This window comes from Miniopterus natalensis, chromosome 6, assembly GCF_054644295.1.
Source record: "Miniopterus natalensis isolate mMinNat1 chromosome 6, mMinNat1.hap1, whole genome shotgun sequence".
Taxonomy (NCBI): Eukaryota; Metazoa; Chordata; class Mammalia; order Chiroptera; family Miniopteridae; genus Miniopterus; species Miniopterus natalensis.
In genome coordinates, this window is record NC_142086.1 from 65,029,077 (window position 1) to 65,047,443 (window position 18,367).

General features: G+C 39.9%; 1 protein-coding gene across 1 annotated transcript in view; it reads left to right on the forward strand.

The window, feature by feature from the left end:
* TNIK (TRAF2 and NCK interacting kinase) overlaps positions 1-17,919 on the forward strand; it is a 298,718-nt gene extending 280,799 nt beyond the window's left edge. The window contains exons 27-33 of the mRNA XM_087818327.1: positions 1,545-1,688; positions 3,984-4,118; positions 7,424-7,524; positions 10,395-10,544; positions 12,523-12,682; positions 12,937-13,076; positions 15,272-17,919. Of these exons, the coding sequence (XP_087674453.1) occupies positions 1,545-1,688; positions 3,984-4,118; positions 7,424-7,524; positions 10,395-10,544; positions 12,523-12,682; positions 12,937-13,076; positions 15,272-15,355 (914 nt within the window). The 3' untranslated portion in view covers positions 15,356-17,919. The remainder of the gene's footprint in view (positions 1-1,544; positions 1,689-3,983; positions 4,119-7,423; positions 7,525-10,394; positions 10,545-12,522; positions 12,683-12,936; positions 13,077-15,271) is intronic.
* Positions 17,920-18,367: the final 448 nt, after the last annotated feature.

An 18,367-nucleotide genomic window follows, 5' to 3' on the forward strand; every position in this document is an offset into this window, starting at 1 on the left:
GATCAAGAGCAATTTTATATGTAGCAAGAACTGATACCTTAGTATCCAGGATAACAAAATAAGATTCAATACCACCTTATATAAGTGATGTACTAGAGCCAACAGCAGACCTCTCTACCACTTAATGAATGCCTACTATGTGCCCAGTACTGTATGATGTGCCCCACATTCTGTGATTCCTACAACATCTCACAAGGGGAACAATGGCATTACCTCGCTTTCACAGCTGAAAAACAAGCCCAGCGTATTTTAGTGAATTGCTGAAGGCCATACTAGTAGTAGCAGAATAAAACTTAAAAAGGACAGTAGATGATGAACCTTCCCTTTTTGTTCAAAACATCAACCTGCAGTTCTTGTGAAAAAGACCTGCAGGTTTTAGCTGACCTCAAACTCAGTATAGGTGTGATTAGATTCTATCAAAGTCCTGGTCTGTGTTACCATAAATGTCATGGACGGATCAAAGGAAGACATGGCCCATCTGTACTCATCTAAAGTACCAGGCCTGGTTTGGGCATCATAATTTTATAAGGACAAAGGCATTTGAGATGTCGGTGAGGAAGAGGATGAAGCCCAAAATCCATCTCATGGGAGGTGTGATGGAGAGAAGTAAGGCTCTGATCTCTGGAGAAGAGACAGAAAACAACAAGATAGGCGTGTTAATATTGAATATGTACGTGAAAGAACAGACATTGATGCCCCTCAGAAGACAGACATACAACAAGCAAGAGAAGTTAGAAAATTACCTGTTTATGAATACAGTCCATTGCACATCTGACCTCTCAGTGTGTATGTGTGCGTTGTGTATTGGGGGGGAGGGGACACAGTGATTTGCCTCGGGATGAATTTTTAGTGTTGCTGCTATCCAGAGAAGACCACTTACCTGCCAGAGCTTTCTAATAAAGATTACTGTATGAGAGGTGGGCTGGACTAGATTTAGATACCTAAAAAGTACCTCACAGTCACTATTTCTGTGACTCTCGGGCTGTTAACACCTTCACTTGAGTTATGATTTCCTAACCGGGAGCAGAACCTTAGGACGTAAGTTAAGCTGTGGTGTGGGGGGGAGGAAGAGTTTTTCTCCCTGTGGGCTGTGGAAATGGGGCACTGTGTTGTATGTTGAAGGCGAATAGGCTAGAAATCACTGCATGAATACGGGTGGGGGTGAACCTTGGGGAAGTCTCGAAGTGGGACTGAGAGAGCCAAGAAAGGGGTAGCTATCGCAGGAAAGGAACAAAGGTAGATCGCGGTGGTGTCACAGCTGTGCCTAAGGCTCCTCTTGAGAAGTACTCTTTATAGTAGGTAGTAAAAGGCTGGATGTAATGAATGCTGCTACCACTTCATAAATTAAAACTAATTTCATTATCAAAGAGACAGTGATTTAATTACTATGTCAGAGCGTCTCCTTCTGCACTCCCGACTCTGGTACCTACTCGCCCATTAGTTTTGATTTATAAGGCACCGTTTCTTAGGTTTCACAGAGACCCCAGATGCAGAAGGTTAAAGCCCGTAAGACGTCACTCGGGGGGTGCTTCTTAAATTTGCAGGTGTAAACCTCCTGGTGGGAACTGAAAATGGCCTGATGCTTTTGGACCGAAGTGGGCAAGGCAAAGTCTATAATCTGATCAACCGGAGGCGATTTCAGCAGATGGATGTGCTCGAGGGACTGAATGTCCTCGTGACAATATCAGGTACGTTGCTAGGATGGCCGAGCCCTCCAGGTCTGCACGGGTGGGAAAGGGGATCACCTCGTTCCTGAAGGAACATTAAGTTCTGGCCTCCCCAGCTAACAAGGGACACAGTAAGTTATAGCAGTATGGCAAGACTGAGATCAACTGCATTCTGTAACTTTGGACATTCTCCCCTCCAAAGGTAAGTCTCTCTTGCCTCTCCTTGAAATCTGAATTAGGCAGGGACATACCACAAAGGCTGCATCTTTATTGGCCTTTAACCTCCTTTATTGGCCAGCACTCAGCAAGGATGCTTTTAAGGTGTCTGCACTCCAGTCATTGCTATCTACTCTCAGAGGGAGAAGATCAAAATATAGGCATCTGGAGTGGGAAATTTTGTAAGCAGAAATTTCCCTGGTCTCTCTTCTCACAAGAACTCCTCCAGATTATAATCCATTGATGTTTTAGCAAGTGCAGCTGGCCCACTGGGTAACTGAGTCTGCAAAGAGATTTGAATGTGGGAATCATTACTGCTACGCTCTGCAGCTTTCTGTTCCCAAAAAGAGCTTAAAGAAAAGATGCAGACAATAGTGAGGAGATATGGAAAGTCCAGCCTGCAGTCTAGACCAATGGGTCAGATCCCTTAGAGTGGGGCCCAGGCATCCATTGCTTTCATGGCTCCTGAGGTGTTCCCAGTGTGCAGCCGTTTGAAAAGCATTGTTTTGCAGAGACCACGCAGTGCTGCTGGCTTGAACCTTCAATAAAATTTAACTCTTCAGCTGTACTTCTATTTTGGAAAAAAATGCCCTTACTTGACGCTGCGGTCCCCTCTTTCTTTCACCTTTCCACTGAGTGCTCAGAGCTCCATTTCTTTTTATTCTCCCCACATACCAGTTAACCAAGTAAATTCTTCCTATAGTATCATTTGAGTTCAATTGAGTGTAGTCCTTTGTTCTGGTTAATTGCTTTTTGATTGCTCCCCTACCAAATCACATTTAAAACCCTGCATCTGCCAGTCACCTACCAAAAGTGGAAATGAGACAGCAAAAGTCACGTTCAGGCTCCATTATGTTGTGAGTGACACATTCCCATTTTTTAAAAGTGTAAGCATTTCCTCTTCTCATGAGGCATAGATGGGAAAAGAAAGAGATGAAAATAGGAGCAAAAGATTCTTGAACCGCCTTTGGGTCTGTGTTAGCATAGAAATAGAGAAGCACTGGGTTCCCCGCTCATCCTGGCTACTGTGATCAATACATAGCCTAGGCTTTCGGTTACAAAAAGGAACAGTAACTTCACAGTGATTCCCTTAATTTATGAATGCACTCTCCTATCAAATCCAGTGTACAGTGCTTTAATGGATTTTCTTCTGGTAAATATTATATCTGTAAAATATAAAACATCTTTTGACACCTAAGAGAAATCAAAGGAAAATAAGTGCCCAAGAAGTGAAATCCACAGGCCAAAATTTCTGATCATTTAGGAAGAGCCACCCCAAGGGACATTTTGTCATCTGGTACACAGATAATCTCATGGAGTATGTTAAAGTTTGTTCAATGACACCCCTTCAATATTTTTAAGATTTTTTTTTATCATACTAAAAATTCTTTACAAGGGAACTTGTAAGTGGTTTTTTTTTTTCCAAATACTCGTTTTTTTCCTTTTTTTTTGTTTGGTATTTCTTTCTATGATCTCAGCACCCTAAATGTGTCCAGTGTTATAGCTCAGATTGCCTTCATTGAACGTGTTTCTCTTGTTTCCTTATAAAACTCCTTTATTTTTCATCAGGTAAAATAAAACTACTACCTGCTGTCATCCTTAAAGTAATAGAGGAGGTAAATAAGAGCCTCTCCATTAACATATGCTGTTAGGTTAGAAGGTGAGGGAAAGGCAGTCACACATAAGTATGATAAAAGGTCCAGTTGTCAACACTCCTTCATGTAATTAGATCTAGAATATTCTGGAACTCTGATCAACCACTCTATTACAGAATTAGGTCTTACTGAGATCAGTAGACACTACCTTTTGCATTAAGAAGAGAAGGTAAAGGAAGCATGCTCAAGTAAAAGCAATCTGAAGGCAAAAACAAATTATAAAGTGGTTATTTGTCCAAAACAATCGGATCTGTTTCAGTCGTAAGTCTTGGCAGAGACACACTTTGATGATGCTGGAGACACTGGTTATTGTGCCTTCACACACACACACACACACACACAGTTGTAAATGAAAATAAATGAATAAAATAAAATGGAGATGGGGAAGGACTGAGAGAAAACACTGTCACAGGGGTTTGAAATTAAAGCTCTGGTATTTCAACAGGAAAGAAGAATAAACTACGAGTTTACTATCTGTCATGGTTAAGAAACAGAATACTACACAATGACCCAGAAGTGGAAAAGAAACAAGGCTGGATCACCGTTGGGGATCTGGAAGGCTGTATACATTACAAAGTTGGTAAGTTCCAAGGCATGGAACTTTTATACTCAACCTGAGTTATTCAGTTAAGTTTCATTCAGTTTTTCTCTATCAGATGTTGATGATGCATTTGTGACCAAACTAAGTCATTGCTGAAATCTTAAGTATACTTTCATTATTTAAAAAAAAAAAAAAAAAAGTCAGATGGACAAAATTTAAAGAGTGCATTCAGAATAAAGCCCTAGGCTCCAGTTTAAACATTTATAGCCACTGAAGCCCATTAAGATGACAGTGAAGGAATAAAAATGTCATAAACCCACGAGGACAAAGGGGCTAGGAGGAGAGAAACCAGCAAATGAGATGTCAACAAAATTGAACAAGAGTAGGTGGATGACTAAAAACAAATTAGCCAACCAGGAAATGCTAAATTTTAAGTTTTCAGTGAGTAAATTCATCAAAATCAATCCAGTCACATAACAGAGCCCAGAAAGGCCCAGAGCCTGAGGCCCCAGGTGCCTGGGTGGAAGCGTAGAGTGGAACTGAAAGTAGGACTGTTGGATAGTTGATAAGTAGCACGTTCTGTTGATAAGTAGCCACCACCCCTGTTGACCTAGAAGGCGAAATGTTGGCACAGCCTATCTGAGGATGGGGAATACACACACACCCCTCCATCCTGGTTTAGCTCCCAAAATGTTGGTAGCGATGCTTAAACTCCCAAGCAAGAGGTTCAAAGATTTGTCTTTGGAGAGACTAAACGGCCAGAAAGAGAAGATGTTCAGGTGCTAATATTCGAAATGCCATGAACAAAGCTTGCTGTCTAACGCCTTCAAGTGAAGCCCAGCCGTCGATAAGTCCACGTATCAGACGTGGGGAAATCCACTGATAGGTAGGAAACTTAGAAAGGACTTTGGAACGAGGGTAATGAGTGGAAGAAAATTTTAAAGAAAGAAAAGATAACTTCAGAGAGGTTATAAAACCTGGTTTTATAAATGAAAAGTTAGGGCTGTTAAAAAATGTGGAGCAGGTTAGGGGATGTCCTTTGGAAAGCAAGAAAAAATATATAGGAAATTAAATTTCATTGGCAAAAATGTAATAGAAATGTTGGAAGGTAAAGATGAGAAATCCCCTAGAAAGCAGAACAAAAAAGCAGGGTGGGGAGGGGAAGTTCAGATAATAAAAGAACCAGTCCAAGTGGTTCAAAATCTCAGTAATATGAGTTTTAGAAAGAAGAGAAAATAAGAAATGGAAGAGGAGGGACATATCAAAGAAAGAATACAGGAAAAATTTTATAACTAAAGCCTTGAAATCAAATTGAAAGGATTCATTGAGTACCCAGAATAATGGATGAAAAAAAAGACTCACCCCAAGATGTATCAACATGATATTTCTGTATCCAGGAAATGAGAATGTCCTTAAAGCTTTCAGATTGTAAGTAAGTAAATAAACAAAGACAGTTTACATATAATAGACCCAGAATCAGGTGGCCTGGGACTTATCAGCAATACTAGAAAATTCGAAGACAATGGATCAAGGCTTCAGAATTCTGAGGGCAAGGTGGTTTTCACCTAGTATTTTATAATCCCTCTGTATTTGCTAGAGCTCTCCAGAGAAGCAGAACTGTAGGGTATATGCACATGTGTATCGTCAGTCCGAGCAGAGTAGAACAGTGGAGGGTTCCAGAAGAGGTGAGTTCAAGAAAAATAAAATTTGACTAATAGATTACCTGTCACGTTTGACTGTGTTGAAGGCATTTATGGCGCTAGCAGAAGGTTTACACGTGCTTAGAGATAGATACAGATAGATACATAGAAAATAAGGACATGAAAGAAATGAGGGAAAACACGAAAGGAAATATAATTATGGTATGCAATGTGCCTCATCCGTGAACAATAATAATTTGAACACAGAATATTGACTTAACCAAAAGTTAAAAATTTAACTATATTGAAGGTGTGGGAGAGGAAGAAATGTGTGTGTTTAGAGTGAGAACTAGAGAGAGGAGATGGTTGTAAGAAACTAAATCCTTTCCACACTACAAAGTCAGTAGATAATATCTACAACTAAAAAAACACACCAAGAAATAACATTATAAGAATGTTATTTTGAAATATGGAAATAAATTGCTAAAGAAGTAGCTGAAAGTATATTAAAGACAGAATGTGTAAACAAGGGATATGCTACAGAAAAAGAGCTTGAAGATCAAGAATTTGGTGTTATTCTAGGGTGTCCAATTTCTTTAGAGCACAGAATATTCTGTTTGTTCAGATATCACGTTAAAAAAAAATGACTGCTGCCTGCAGGCGTGGCTCAGAGGTTGAGCATCAACCTAGGATCCAGGAGACTGGAGTTCAACTCCTGGTCAGGGCACAGGCCCGGGTTGCGGGCTCAGTTCCCGGTGGGGGCGTGCAGGAGGCAGCTGATCAATGACTCTCGCCATTGATGTTTCTCTCTCTCTCCCTCTCCCTTCCTCTCTCTGAAATCAATAAAGATATATAAAAAAATATATATGACTGCCATGTATGCTATCTGAATCTATTCAGGCTGCTATAACAAAATACCACAAAGTGGATGGCTTATAAACAATAAGAATTTATTTCTCACAGTTCTGGAGGCTGGAAATCCAGCCAAGATTGAGGTGCTGGCAGGTGCACTGTCTGCTGAGGGCTCGCTTCCTGCTTCATAGACAGCTGTCTTGTCGCTACAACCTCACATACCAAAAGGGGAGAGGGATCTTTCTGGAGTCTCTTTTATAAGGGCACTAATCCCTTATAAATTTCTAATAATTGGATTCAAATTTGAATAATAAGGAAACGGAAAACTTCATGCCCAACTCATTTGCTAATTTTTCTACCAGCTCTCAGCTGCTTACTTCCATGTGGATAAACATAAAAGCCAGGCAAGGAAACGTCAAGGGATATTAAGTAGATTTTTATTACTATGAACAGTTCCCATTTAGACCTAGTGGTTAAAGACAGGCCTAAGCCAGTTACATCCTGAGATGAAGAAAAGAGCATTCAGTACAAAGTAAAAGGCCCCAAGTATTATGCAAAGCAAATACACTAAAAATTAAATCTGTCTCTATAAGAAAATCCCACACCAACAGTATCACCCTCAGTGATGGTTTTATATGTACAAGATGGGGCCAAAGTAGGTTCACAGTTGTGAGTACGTGAAACACAGAGTTTATTCTTGTATCATTATTTATTAATTATTTTCCATAGGAACAACTGTAAACCTACTTTTGCCCCTGCCCCACATATTTGCATATTATGGTTTACACATTTATTAATACAAAAACTTGAATAAATTGGTATGCCTTTCTAATTTATAATTTTCTGTTACAGTTAAATATGAAAGGATCAAATTCTTGGTGATTGCCTTAAAGAATGCAGTGGAGATATATGCTTGGGCTCCTAAACCATATCATAAGTTCATGGCATTTAAGGTAAGCGGGCATGTGGTTACCTAAAAAGTGTTTGTTTGGTTTTTTATTTTATTTTAGGTTCCTACCAGTTAACAAAGTGATCTGTCTTGTGCATAGACTAATATAATAGTCCTATATATAATAAATCTCTTTTAAAAGTATAGAAACTCTTAAATTTATTATTCTAAAAGTAAAGACTAAGGATTAATAAATACTATAAAATTAGTCAAATTAAAATTTGGGTACATTCTCCTCCATTTCAGGTCTATGAATCACCATCTCCAAGTGGCATTTAGTATGGAATGGTTCCTGGGCAAATCATTAATTGTGATATTAGGCAATGAATCATTATACAAATATCTAACTAGGGCACTCTCTGATATTTCATCTAAAAAAGGCACGCCATCAGCAGCACTGAATTTCAAGGTTGAATTGAGTCTCTAAATCTTGTAATCTTCATAAATCTTGTGGGGTAAAGTCCCTAAAACTCACTTGAGCCCGGCCAGTGTGGCTCAGTGGTTGGTTGAGCGTCAGCCCATGCACCAAGAAATCCCCGGTTTGATTCCCGGTCAGGGCACATGCCGAGGCTATGGGCTTAATCCCCAGTAAGGGGTGTGCAGGAGGCAGTCGATCAATGTTTCTCTCTCATTGATGTTTCTATTTCTTTCCCTCTCCCTCCCTCTCTAAAACTCAATAAAAACACATTTTTTTTAAAACTCCCATGATGTCCCTTACCCCCAATGTTGTTGGATTTCTCTGAAATGAAGACTGAGTTTAGTCCCATCTGAAAATGACCTATTTTCTCTGCATTCTTCAATTTTGATGGCTTTTTTATTTTTGACCTTGTCTCAGTGTCTACCCACCATGGTTAGACTGATCGTTCATGAGATTAAACAGGAGCTAGATAGGGATATGCCAGCCCCATTGCCCCAGATCGTGAAGGCTGACCCCCAAATGCCAGAAGGACCAGCACTTGTGGGTACTCCGATGTTTTCAAAGCTGCATAGTCTGTCCGTAGCCACTGTAAATTTATCTTCTGTTCATTCTCTCTTTCTGCCTATTTCTCTCTCTCTGTATTTCGTTGGTTCTCACTTTTTCCTTGCCTCTCAACCATTATTCCCTTCGACCCTTTATGTATTCTTTCTTCCCACATATGCCATGTAGGGGCAGAAGCTGCCTTGGGATCATTATAAGCCTGTCTTCAGGGCTGAATCACCCACTTTTTTCCTATTCCCTTAGCGCTAGGGGTTCATTTGTGATGTGCCCAAGAAGATAGATTCGTCGATGGAAATGGGCTCCCCTCCATAACCCCACTTTTAGGAAGAGAAATTTTTGGAATGCATTAGGTTAGTAATAACACTTAAGGGATCACTCCTAAAAGCTAAAGTGGCACTGCTCTTCAGCCAAAATCTCTCTACGCAAAAGCTTTTCAATCAAGATCCCATCCCAGTTCTGAAGTTACTGCCATCAGTTTATGAGCCAAAGTGCTTGGGAGAGTGCGAAATGCTTTGTTCAGCAGATCACACCCAGCCTGGAAAGAGGGAAGAGCAAAGACAAAGACTTGGAAAACAGAAGACTGGAGCTGGCAGGGGGCCAAGCCCTCCCATAGGACCAGGACACCAGGCTAGGGCTCCCACACTGTAAGAATAATGTTAGCAGTGGGTGAGGAGGGAGGAGTCTGTTAGGGGGAAGTGGCATTATAGCGAGGCACTTGCAGTTTCACAAATTCTCTCCCAGACTTCAAGACCCAATAAAGGTAAAGATTCTCACTAAATAAAGGCAAAGGAAAACAGAAGAACACTTGACAGCTAGTTGTGGCTCTGGCTCTGGATTCAAACACGCAGAACCTGGATAAACTTAGCTGGAGCTCTCTTTTTTCCTTTCTAGTTAAACCCAACTAGCCAACTAAGCATAATTCTCTGAAGATTCATATAAGTTGTTTTGTGTGTCAGTAGTTTGTTCCTTATTATTGCTGTGTAGTATATGGATATACCACAATTTGTTTAACCATTTACCTGCCAGAGGATGACAAGTGGGTTTTTTCTAGTTTGGAGGATTTATTCATATAAAGCTGTTATAAACATTCATGTTTAAAAAAAAAAAAGAGAGTCTTGAGTTTTGTGAAGTTCTTACCCTCCTCTCCCATTAATCCTGAACAGACTTAGTATAGAGCTGGCCTGGTGGCCCATCCCAGGCCGTCTCTGAAAAGGTAGCAGCCATGCATCGGCCTGGCTGTCACATGTGAAGGAGAGAGGCCAGAGAGGTGGCTGGATCTTTTCCAGAGGGAAAAGGCCAGAAGTAAACAGGAAAGAACAGCAGTACTCAGGTGTTTTTTTGGTTCTGGTTTTATTTTTTTTAATTTATCCTTATTGTTGAAAGAATTACAGATATCCCCTTTTTTCCCCGTTGACCCCTTCTACCCTGTACCCACCCCCCTCCCCAGGCCTTCCCCATGCTATTGTCGGTGTCCATGGGTTATGCATTTATGCATATAAATCCTTTGCTTAATCTCTTCCCCTCCACCCACCCTCTACCTTCCCTCTGAGATTCATCAGTCTGTTCCATGCTTCTGTGTCACTGGATCTATTTTGTTCATCAGTTTATTTTGTTCTTTAGATTCCACATATCAGTAAGATCATGAGTACCCAGGTTTTTAATATATGATGACAGTATCAAAAATTGACAACTGTAAACTACTTCTCTGCCCTGGAGGACAAGGGGTAGAGAAAAGGGCACAAATGGGTGCTAGACCCCTCTTCCTAAAGCCAGAACATAAATAGGCCTAAAACTGAAAGTGAAATTTCCTGGTTTTTCTATTTAAGAAAGTTAGACATTCATTATTCAGATAACCTCTTTGAACGACATGTACACTCATGGGGTGGTTTTTAAAGTCTTTTGCAGATCTCCAGCACAAGCCACTGCTTGTGGATCTCACGGTAGAAGAAGGTCAAAGATTAAAGGTTATTTTTGGTTCACACACTGGTTTCCATGTAATTGATGTTGATTCAGGAAACTCTTATGATATCTACATACCATCTCATGTAAGTTCCTGGAAGCCTACTGTCAGGGCTGTCTGTGCAACAACCTGCATGTAGAAAGAGATTTGCTTTTGTACATTTTTAATAGAAATCATGTTTTCACTAATCAGTAAAGCAGATGGACTGAATAGACAGTGCTTTTAGTAAATAAAATGTAAGTTTAACTAATTTTTATGACTGCTTAAAACTGGGTAATACATAATAGCAGTTATTTGCTATCCACTGGACATGTTGTCTCATTGAATTTGAGATTAAAATACATAAGATGTTTTTCCTTCAAGGGTATATATTCTGTGTTTTAAGCAGTAGTACAATAGATGAGTTCCTATTTTCAGTTTTTGAAGCGAGATTAGTTCATTTTAGGTAGAAGGCCAATGGTCCTTTTTCTGCTATTTTTGTTCCTCTTTTCTCGAGGGCAGTGTCACATAGTGGAATCAGACACACTGAAGAGCATACCTGGCTCTAGCATGTATTCACTTTGTAATAATAGACACATTAGGCAGTCTCTCCAGCCCTAAGCTTTCACAACTTTAAAATGGGAATAAAAGAACCTATCTCATATGGTTGTCATCACATTAAATGAGGTAATACCAGGCATAGGGCCCTGCAAATTATAGTATTAATATTACTATACTGACACATTGCTTAAAATATGACTTTTAATTTTATTTTTAAATTATTTTTTATTTTCCAATTACAGTTGACTCTCAATATTATATTAGTTTCAGGTGTACAGCACAGTGGTTAGACATTTAAATAACTTATGAAGTGATCCCCCAGTAAGTCAGTACTCACCTGGCGCCATACAAACTTATTACAATACTATTGACTATAGTCCCTATGCTATACTTTATATCCCCATAATATTTTATAACTGCCAATTTATACTTTTTAACCCTTCACTTTTTCTTCCAAATGCTGCACATGGTTTTGCTTAGTAGGATTGGCGCAGTATAAATTGTATTTTCTTTATGTAATCCTAAGGCTAACACACAGTAAAAACCATTTATCAGGAAAGTCTGAAGCCTCTGTTGCTGATTGGTGTTTTGAGAATTTAAAGACTTTACTCCAAAGGAATATTATTTTAAAAAAGTGATTTTAGTACGTCATACACACACACACACACACCCCATTCATTGCTGCATTACAGCTTTCGCCTCGTGTGTGCATGTGCACACAGGACTCAGCCCGTGCTCTGGGGCATCACCATGGTCATCCTGATCCTCTCATTCCTGTCCACTAAGCAGCTATTGGACTGCATGACATTCCCAACCAGGGGATCACAGCAGCACCACATCTCTTTCCCTAGAACAAGTCAATCTATACTTATTTCAATAGTAAGACTTTTTTGTAATGAGTGATAAGTTTAAATTTTTTCTAAGCAAACCATTAATTTGGATTATTTGGTTGTTTAGGCACCCAGATAAACATCTGTGTTACCTGCCCATAGCCAGTTTGGTAGGAGTCCATTTTAGTCCCACCTTTTGGCCTCCTTTAGGCTTTTCATCAGATTCAGCTTCTCCTCATCTTTTTTGGAAATAGATGGAAAGCAGGTGATTTTCAGTGTCTATGAGACACGTCCTTAAATCCCAATTCCACCATCACTTACTAGTGCAGCTTTGGTCAACTTACATAATCCCTCTGAAGTGCAGTTGCCTCGTTTGTAGATGAAGATATCTCCCATGGGGAGTTGTTCTAAGGACTAGAAGTTGCATAGTTAAGGGGCCCAGTGCTTGGCACATAGTAGGTACTCCAGAGTTGTTATTTTCAAGAACAGGTATACTGTATTCTCGACCTAGTGCCTACGTTTGTATTTATCCAAGTATGTGACAGGTTGGTAGTTAAATTAAGCAAATCAGAATGTCAGTCTCTAGAATGAAAATGGGAAAAAACCCTCTTTTTTGCAATTCTTAGAGATTAATTGTCTAAATGTTGCCTTGTTTTTAAAAAGAATAATGCCTGACCTTTCTTTGTCTTCTAGATTCAGGGCAATATCACTCCTCATGCCATTGTCATCTTGCCTAAAACAGATGGGATGGAAATGCTTGTTTGCTATGAGGATGAGGGGGTGTATGTAAACACCTATGGCCGGATAACTAAGGATGTGGTGCTCCAATGGGGAGAAATGCCCACGTCTGTGGGTAGGTTAACCATTCCTTATCTCCTTCAGCAGTTACACCCCCCAAATGAGACGAAAGTCAAGAAATGTGAAACAACCATTTGATTCCACAAAAAAAAAAAAAAAAAAAAAAAGTCTGTGAATAACACTTGTAAGACTTGCTTTGTCTGTTTATCTCAAGTCGTTTGTCATTTTTGTGGTTAAGATGTGAACAGATGCTGTGAGTTATTGCCCATCTAATGTTTTTAATGCAGTTTTGGAAATTCCTTTTGACAGCCTACATTCATTCCAATCAGATAATGGGCTGGGGCGAGAAAGCTATTGAGATCCGGTCAGTGGAAACAGGACATTTGGATGGAGTATTTATGCATAAGCGAGCTCAAAGGTTAAAGTTTCTATGTGAAAGAAATGATAAGGTAAATCCGTTTCAACATTTGCATTAGTGTTTGCATTTTAAGAGACCACCAGGTACCTGTGAAACCTTCATTTTCCTTTATACTGATTTGAATCACATCTGTGTTAAACAATCAATATTATCTTGAAATGGCATTATTTGGTTTGATTTATGTGAACCCGCAAAATATATTATTTACATATCAAAAAAAGACAAAAACGCATCTAAAAATTTCCTGTAAACTCTTAGTAATTTCTGTGGCCTGCAGGCCCTGTGGTGATTCCGCAGACACCCCAAATTCTAAGCACTTAGAAGAGTTGGTCCATCATTAATCACCTCACAGTGGGTCAGCTTGATTTTCCACTTTTAGACTTTTCACAAAGTCACTAAGGGGACCGAACTCATCACATTATATTCACTTTTAAATGTAAAACATTTGACATGTAGAAATATAAACCTTAAAAAAATGTCACCCATTCTTTAAGGAATGCACAATCACAAACTCAACTAGTGCCATGTCCTGTGTCATCCCAGCCATGTTTCTTCTGCAGTGTTGTAGGGGACTGTTTTCCAGTGAACGTGGCGGTGTCCGTCTGGCATGTGCAGTCCTCGGCAGGGTCTTCTGCAGCACTGCTGCTTCCCCCTTGTCCTCCCTGTGGACCAACCCAAGGTTTTTAGTAGCTAAGTTGTACTGCATTTGTGAATTCATCCTTTGTGACCTTGGCCAACTTAGAAATGCTGTCCCCAAAACAGCTGACGTAAACACCTGTAGAAAAGAATGTAATGGGTTGAACAGACGTGTATCTCTTGACCCACCCAGAGGCCAGACTGGTCTTTGTCCAACCCTGGAGATGTGGGTCTAGACTAGATTTGACCCTGGCCAACTACTCTGACCTGCTGTGGCCTGGATGGAGAACACCTACAGGTGGCAAGGATGGTTCTAGGGCCTGACCAGAGTATGCCAGAAAATATACCCATCCCCTAGTAAAACTTCAGCCCCCACCTAGTGTCTTGGAATTATAAGACTAAGAGTGGTCTGGGCATGGACTCCCAAGGTCTTAATTCATTGAAGACCCACCCCAACAAGGTGTTCCAAGCCATGCCCATACCCTCAGGAGCAGGCTGGGGTCATACCCATATCTGGGGCCAGAGGTCTAGAGCCCTGAGTGCACACAACCTGGAAAGAACAGCAGCTCTTTCTTTCCCTCATTGTGCTCCCGTGGGCCCTCTGAGCATACCCATTTTGATTCATTGACCCTAACAGTAGCTTTACTTACATATGTAGCATTAGCTGAACACAGAACTTAAGAAGTTGTTGTTGGGAGAGACAGCATTCTTCTGAAGAAGCTGCGGAAATGAAGTAGCAGAGACTTTATACTAGTGACAAAAGTACATGCCTGGGGCCAAAGTTTGGTGTTGGCTGGCTGAAGGGCTAGGCCACAGCCCAGAATGTTACTCTCCTGGGGCAATGGTTCATTGACATTCAGCTCAGGCAAGCAGTAGCCCAAATTTTGCTCACTTCTCTCAGTTGTTTGATAAAATGATTTAACAGCCCCAGACCTAATGGACTGTGGTTCTACTTACTAATGCCATTATCGCCTTTGGCCTAGGATATGCCTGCATCAGCAGAGAAGCCAAGCGTTAATTCTTGAAGTGCCAAAGTGAATAGGCATTGAACACCTGACCTTATCTGACCGCAGCCATTTAAATTTTTTTTTTTTTTAATTTTAAAAATTGAGAACTAAATTCAGTAGGCCCAAAATGTCCCCCTTGACTTTGGGAATTCGAAAGGATTCTCTTCAGTCCCAAAATCTGCCCTCTTGTCATTATAAGGGAGGGAAAAGGAGCCTCTGTGGCTTCCAAAAATTAACGAAGGACTTGTTATGTCCTAGGCCAGAAATCCAGCATATTATCCTAGCACAAATCTCCCTTTTAATATGTGAGCGCCCAAAGGGAAGTTACAAATCAAGATACAGCCCCTTGCGTGTCCCTGAAGGTCAATACCACAATAAGTGATAATAGCAATCATAGTAATAAAGGCAGAAGTGTTTACAGAGGATGCACTGTATTAAAAGGCACTTTATAAACACCAGCCATTGAGTCTTAAGAACTGACGCATGGCAAGGATAGGACATGTGAGAGAAAATGGATGGACGGTTGAAGAAAAGAGGGAAGGAAACCATGCAGTTGAACTAACTTCTTTTTAATTTCAAACAGGTATTTTTTGCATCCGTGCGATCTGGAGGAAGTAGCCAAGTGTTTTTCATGACCCTCAACAGAAATTCCATGATGAACTGGTAACAGAAGAGCACTTGGCACTTATCTTCATGGCGTTATTTCTAATTTAAAAAGAACATAACTCATGTGGACTTATGCCAGTCTAGAGGCAGAATCAGAAGGCTTGGTTGAACATACCGCTCATCCCTTTCCTCTCCCTCCACCCGTCCCGATACAGTCCATCTTCCAATGTTGCAGCCTGGTTGAGGAGAGAAAAAGGTGGCAGGAATTTCCAGGAGATCCCCAAGAATGCTGCATAGTCTGTGGACAGAGATGGACCATGTGCCCTTCGGAGTTAGGGATAGAAACAAATATTGTGTGCTCTTATGATTAAGCTGTGTTATGGTGGATTCTGAGTTTTGTTTTGTTTTTTACCTTTTTTCTTTACCCCCTTACTTTGTAAGAATGGGGAGAGAATGCATACTGAGAAAAGTAGTTCGTTTTTAATTCTGTCTGCCTGCTAGCTTTAAGTATACAATATGCTGTAAAGTTTCCAATTTCAAATGGTGAGAGATAGCACAATAAATGTACCTTATCTCCTCACACTGAAGGCCATAACCGCACAGTGGGGTAATTTTAGAACTCTTTTGCCTTCACCAACCCAAAAGGTTGCTTTTTGGTAGCAACTGGCTAATGAATTTTTAAGAGAAGAAAAATACTATACTAGTTTTCCCCTCTTTTGGGAAATAGATTTTAAATGGCTAAACTACTAGCCTTAGACTAATAAAATCAACTGCCATTTTTGTGAGTCTGACAGGCCCTATTTTTATATGGCCCTGTACAGAATGGAGTGTGTCGAATGGGATAGTAGCGTCACTGAGTTGAGTTGGCTCTAGCAATTGAGGGATCCCATAACAGTCTTCCCTCAGCTATTATGCAACAGGTCAGGGCAAAAGATGGGATGGCAGATGAGGTCAAACAGAAAGAGCTTCTGGGAAACAAGCTAAAAGAAAATACATACATACGTACGCACACACACAATCTTTTTTTAATGTACAAGGCCTCCTGGCTAAGAGGTCACTGGGTTTGGACTTCAGTCGGAATGAGACTTCGTTGAGTTCTAATTGGGGAGTGAATGACATCCAGTCTCTGGTCATTCCCAGCTTTCTCCTGACAATGCCACTTTCTCAAGATGAAAACTGTGACTGAAAAAATAATAAATGTTTCTGAGCTGCCTGTGTTCTCTTGGGTTGGTGAGAGAAAGGACTAGACTACTATGCCTGCCCGAGACAGTAGGCATCATTGGTTCAGATTTTATAGAACTTGAAAGCAAGGCTTTGGCCAAAATTCTGAGACCCTAATCATTTTACCTTCCTCCAAATTACCCAACATATGGAAAACAACATTTGTGCAGAGATATGTGTGTATTTAGTTCAGGTTGACTTGTGTCCTTATACACTCTTCCTCCGATGATTTGAACTTTTACGTGACTGTCGGGACCTTTTCCCAAAGCTACAAGCATGGCCACCTGTGGTGCCGAGGTGTTGCGAAACAATGTGTGTGTTGCGCTTCCTGTTTTAACCTACCTCGTTTTGTTTGTTTTTCACTGTTCATCACAGCAGTGTTATCTCCAGGAGACATATAGAGAGCTCCGCTGGCAATCTCAGGTGTATTTAATATTTTTTAAACAAGGCAGTAGTTGACCAAATTGTTCTTGAAAATTAAAAAAATAATAATAATCCAACAACAGAAACTAATGCGGCTTGTTTCTGGAGAAAATAGTTACTGTAAACAGATCCAAAAATAATAATAATCTGTGATCCTACTGATTTTGCCTAAATACATGAGCAGCTGATGTGCTATTAATGAGAACGAAATACCCATTAGGAAAATGGAGCCATTTCAATCTGGTGGTTTGGGCAAGGGGGGGAAGGGAAGGGGAATTATTCTGGTTTCTGAAGTAAGTGATTATGCACACACCCCCATAAAGGTGGTTGTCATTTGCATTTATTTTAAGCAGGTAATGCACAGGAATGGAATTGAGGGTCATCTTCAGACGATCACCGAGATGTCCTCATCATGGTCCCTTTAGCTCTCAAAAGCAATGAAATCCTCCCGTTCTCATTTTTACTGCTGTGATTCTGCTGCTGAATGATACTATCTTCACAAATTACATGCAACAAATTCAGCAATAACTTTTTGGATTGAATTTAGCAACTACTAAAATTGGATGCTGATGTGGACAGAATATATTGATTTGGGTTTCATCCCCGAATGGGATTGCCACCAGCTCTTTATATTGCTGCTGTGGTATTTTAAACCAGAAGCTTCTTTAAATTATGTTGCAAACTGATCTTTGTTTTTATGTTATGTTTTGTTTTTATTTCTAAGTGATAAGTTTGAAACACACAGCTTTAAATGATTTTTTTATTGTGGGATTTGGGGTACAGTTAAGAAATAAAAGGGAATCATTGTGTTTAAACATAAGGTAGTTTGTGAATGTATTTTTTAAAATCTAGATTCATTGAAACAAACTCATAAGAAAACAATATTAATGCAGTCTTGTTTACAGTATGTACAGTGACATGACATAGAACATGAGCTTTTTCTGGTGCCAACAACAATAAAACACAGACGTTAAACATCAAGCCATGCCTTTTATATTTTTGTACAAATAGTTTACATTGAGTACAAGGCAAAACCAAATTTAAAAGTATCCCCACACACACAAATCTCTGCTCCTTGAAAGATATCTAAAGAATTTCTTGAAGCTTTTATCTTCAAAAATACATATTCCTCCATCAGGAAAGGTCCCATCCCTGACATACTGGTGCTTAGGTCATGCAAAATATTTCAGAATTCTGTTCTTGTGGTTTGTAACAAATGCCAACTTTTTAGCTTGCTTTAATTTTTTTTTTTTTTTTTTTTTTGCAGGGGCAAGGTTGTGCTTTTTATCATCTTAATAGCATCTTAATAAAAAACTTCTTTAGTTTTAAAACTAACTTTTGAAACCAGTTAGTTTCAGTTGTTAGCGTTAGTTCTTCCTATAGGGGACTTTTGTCTCTAGAATTAGCTCTTTTTGTTTTTATTTTTCTA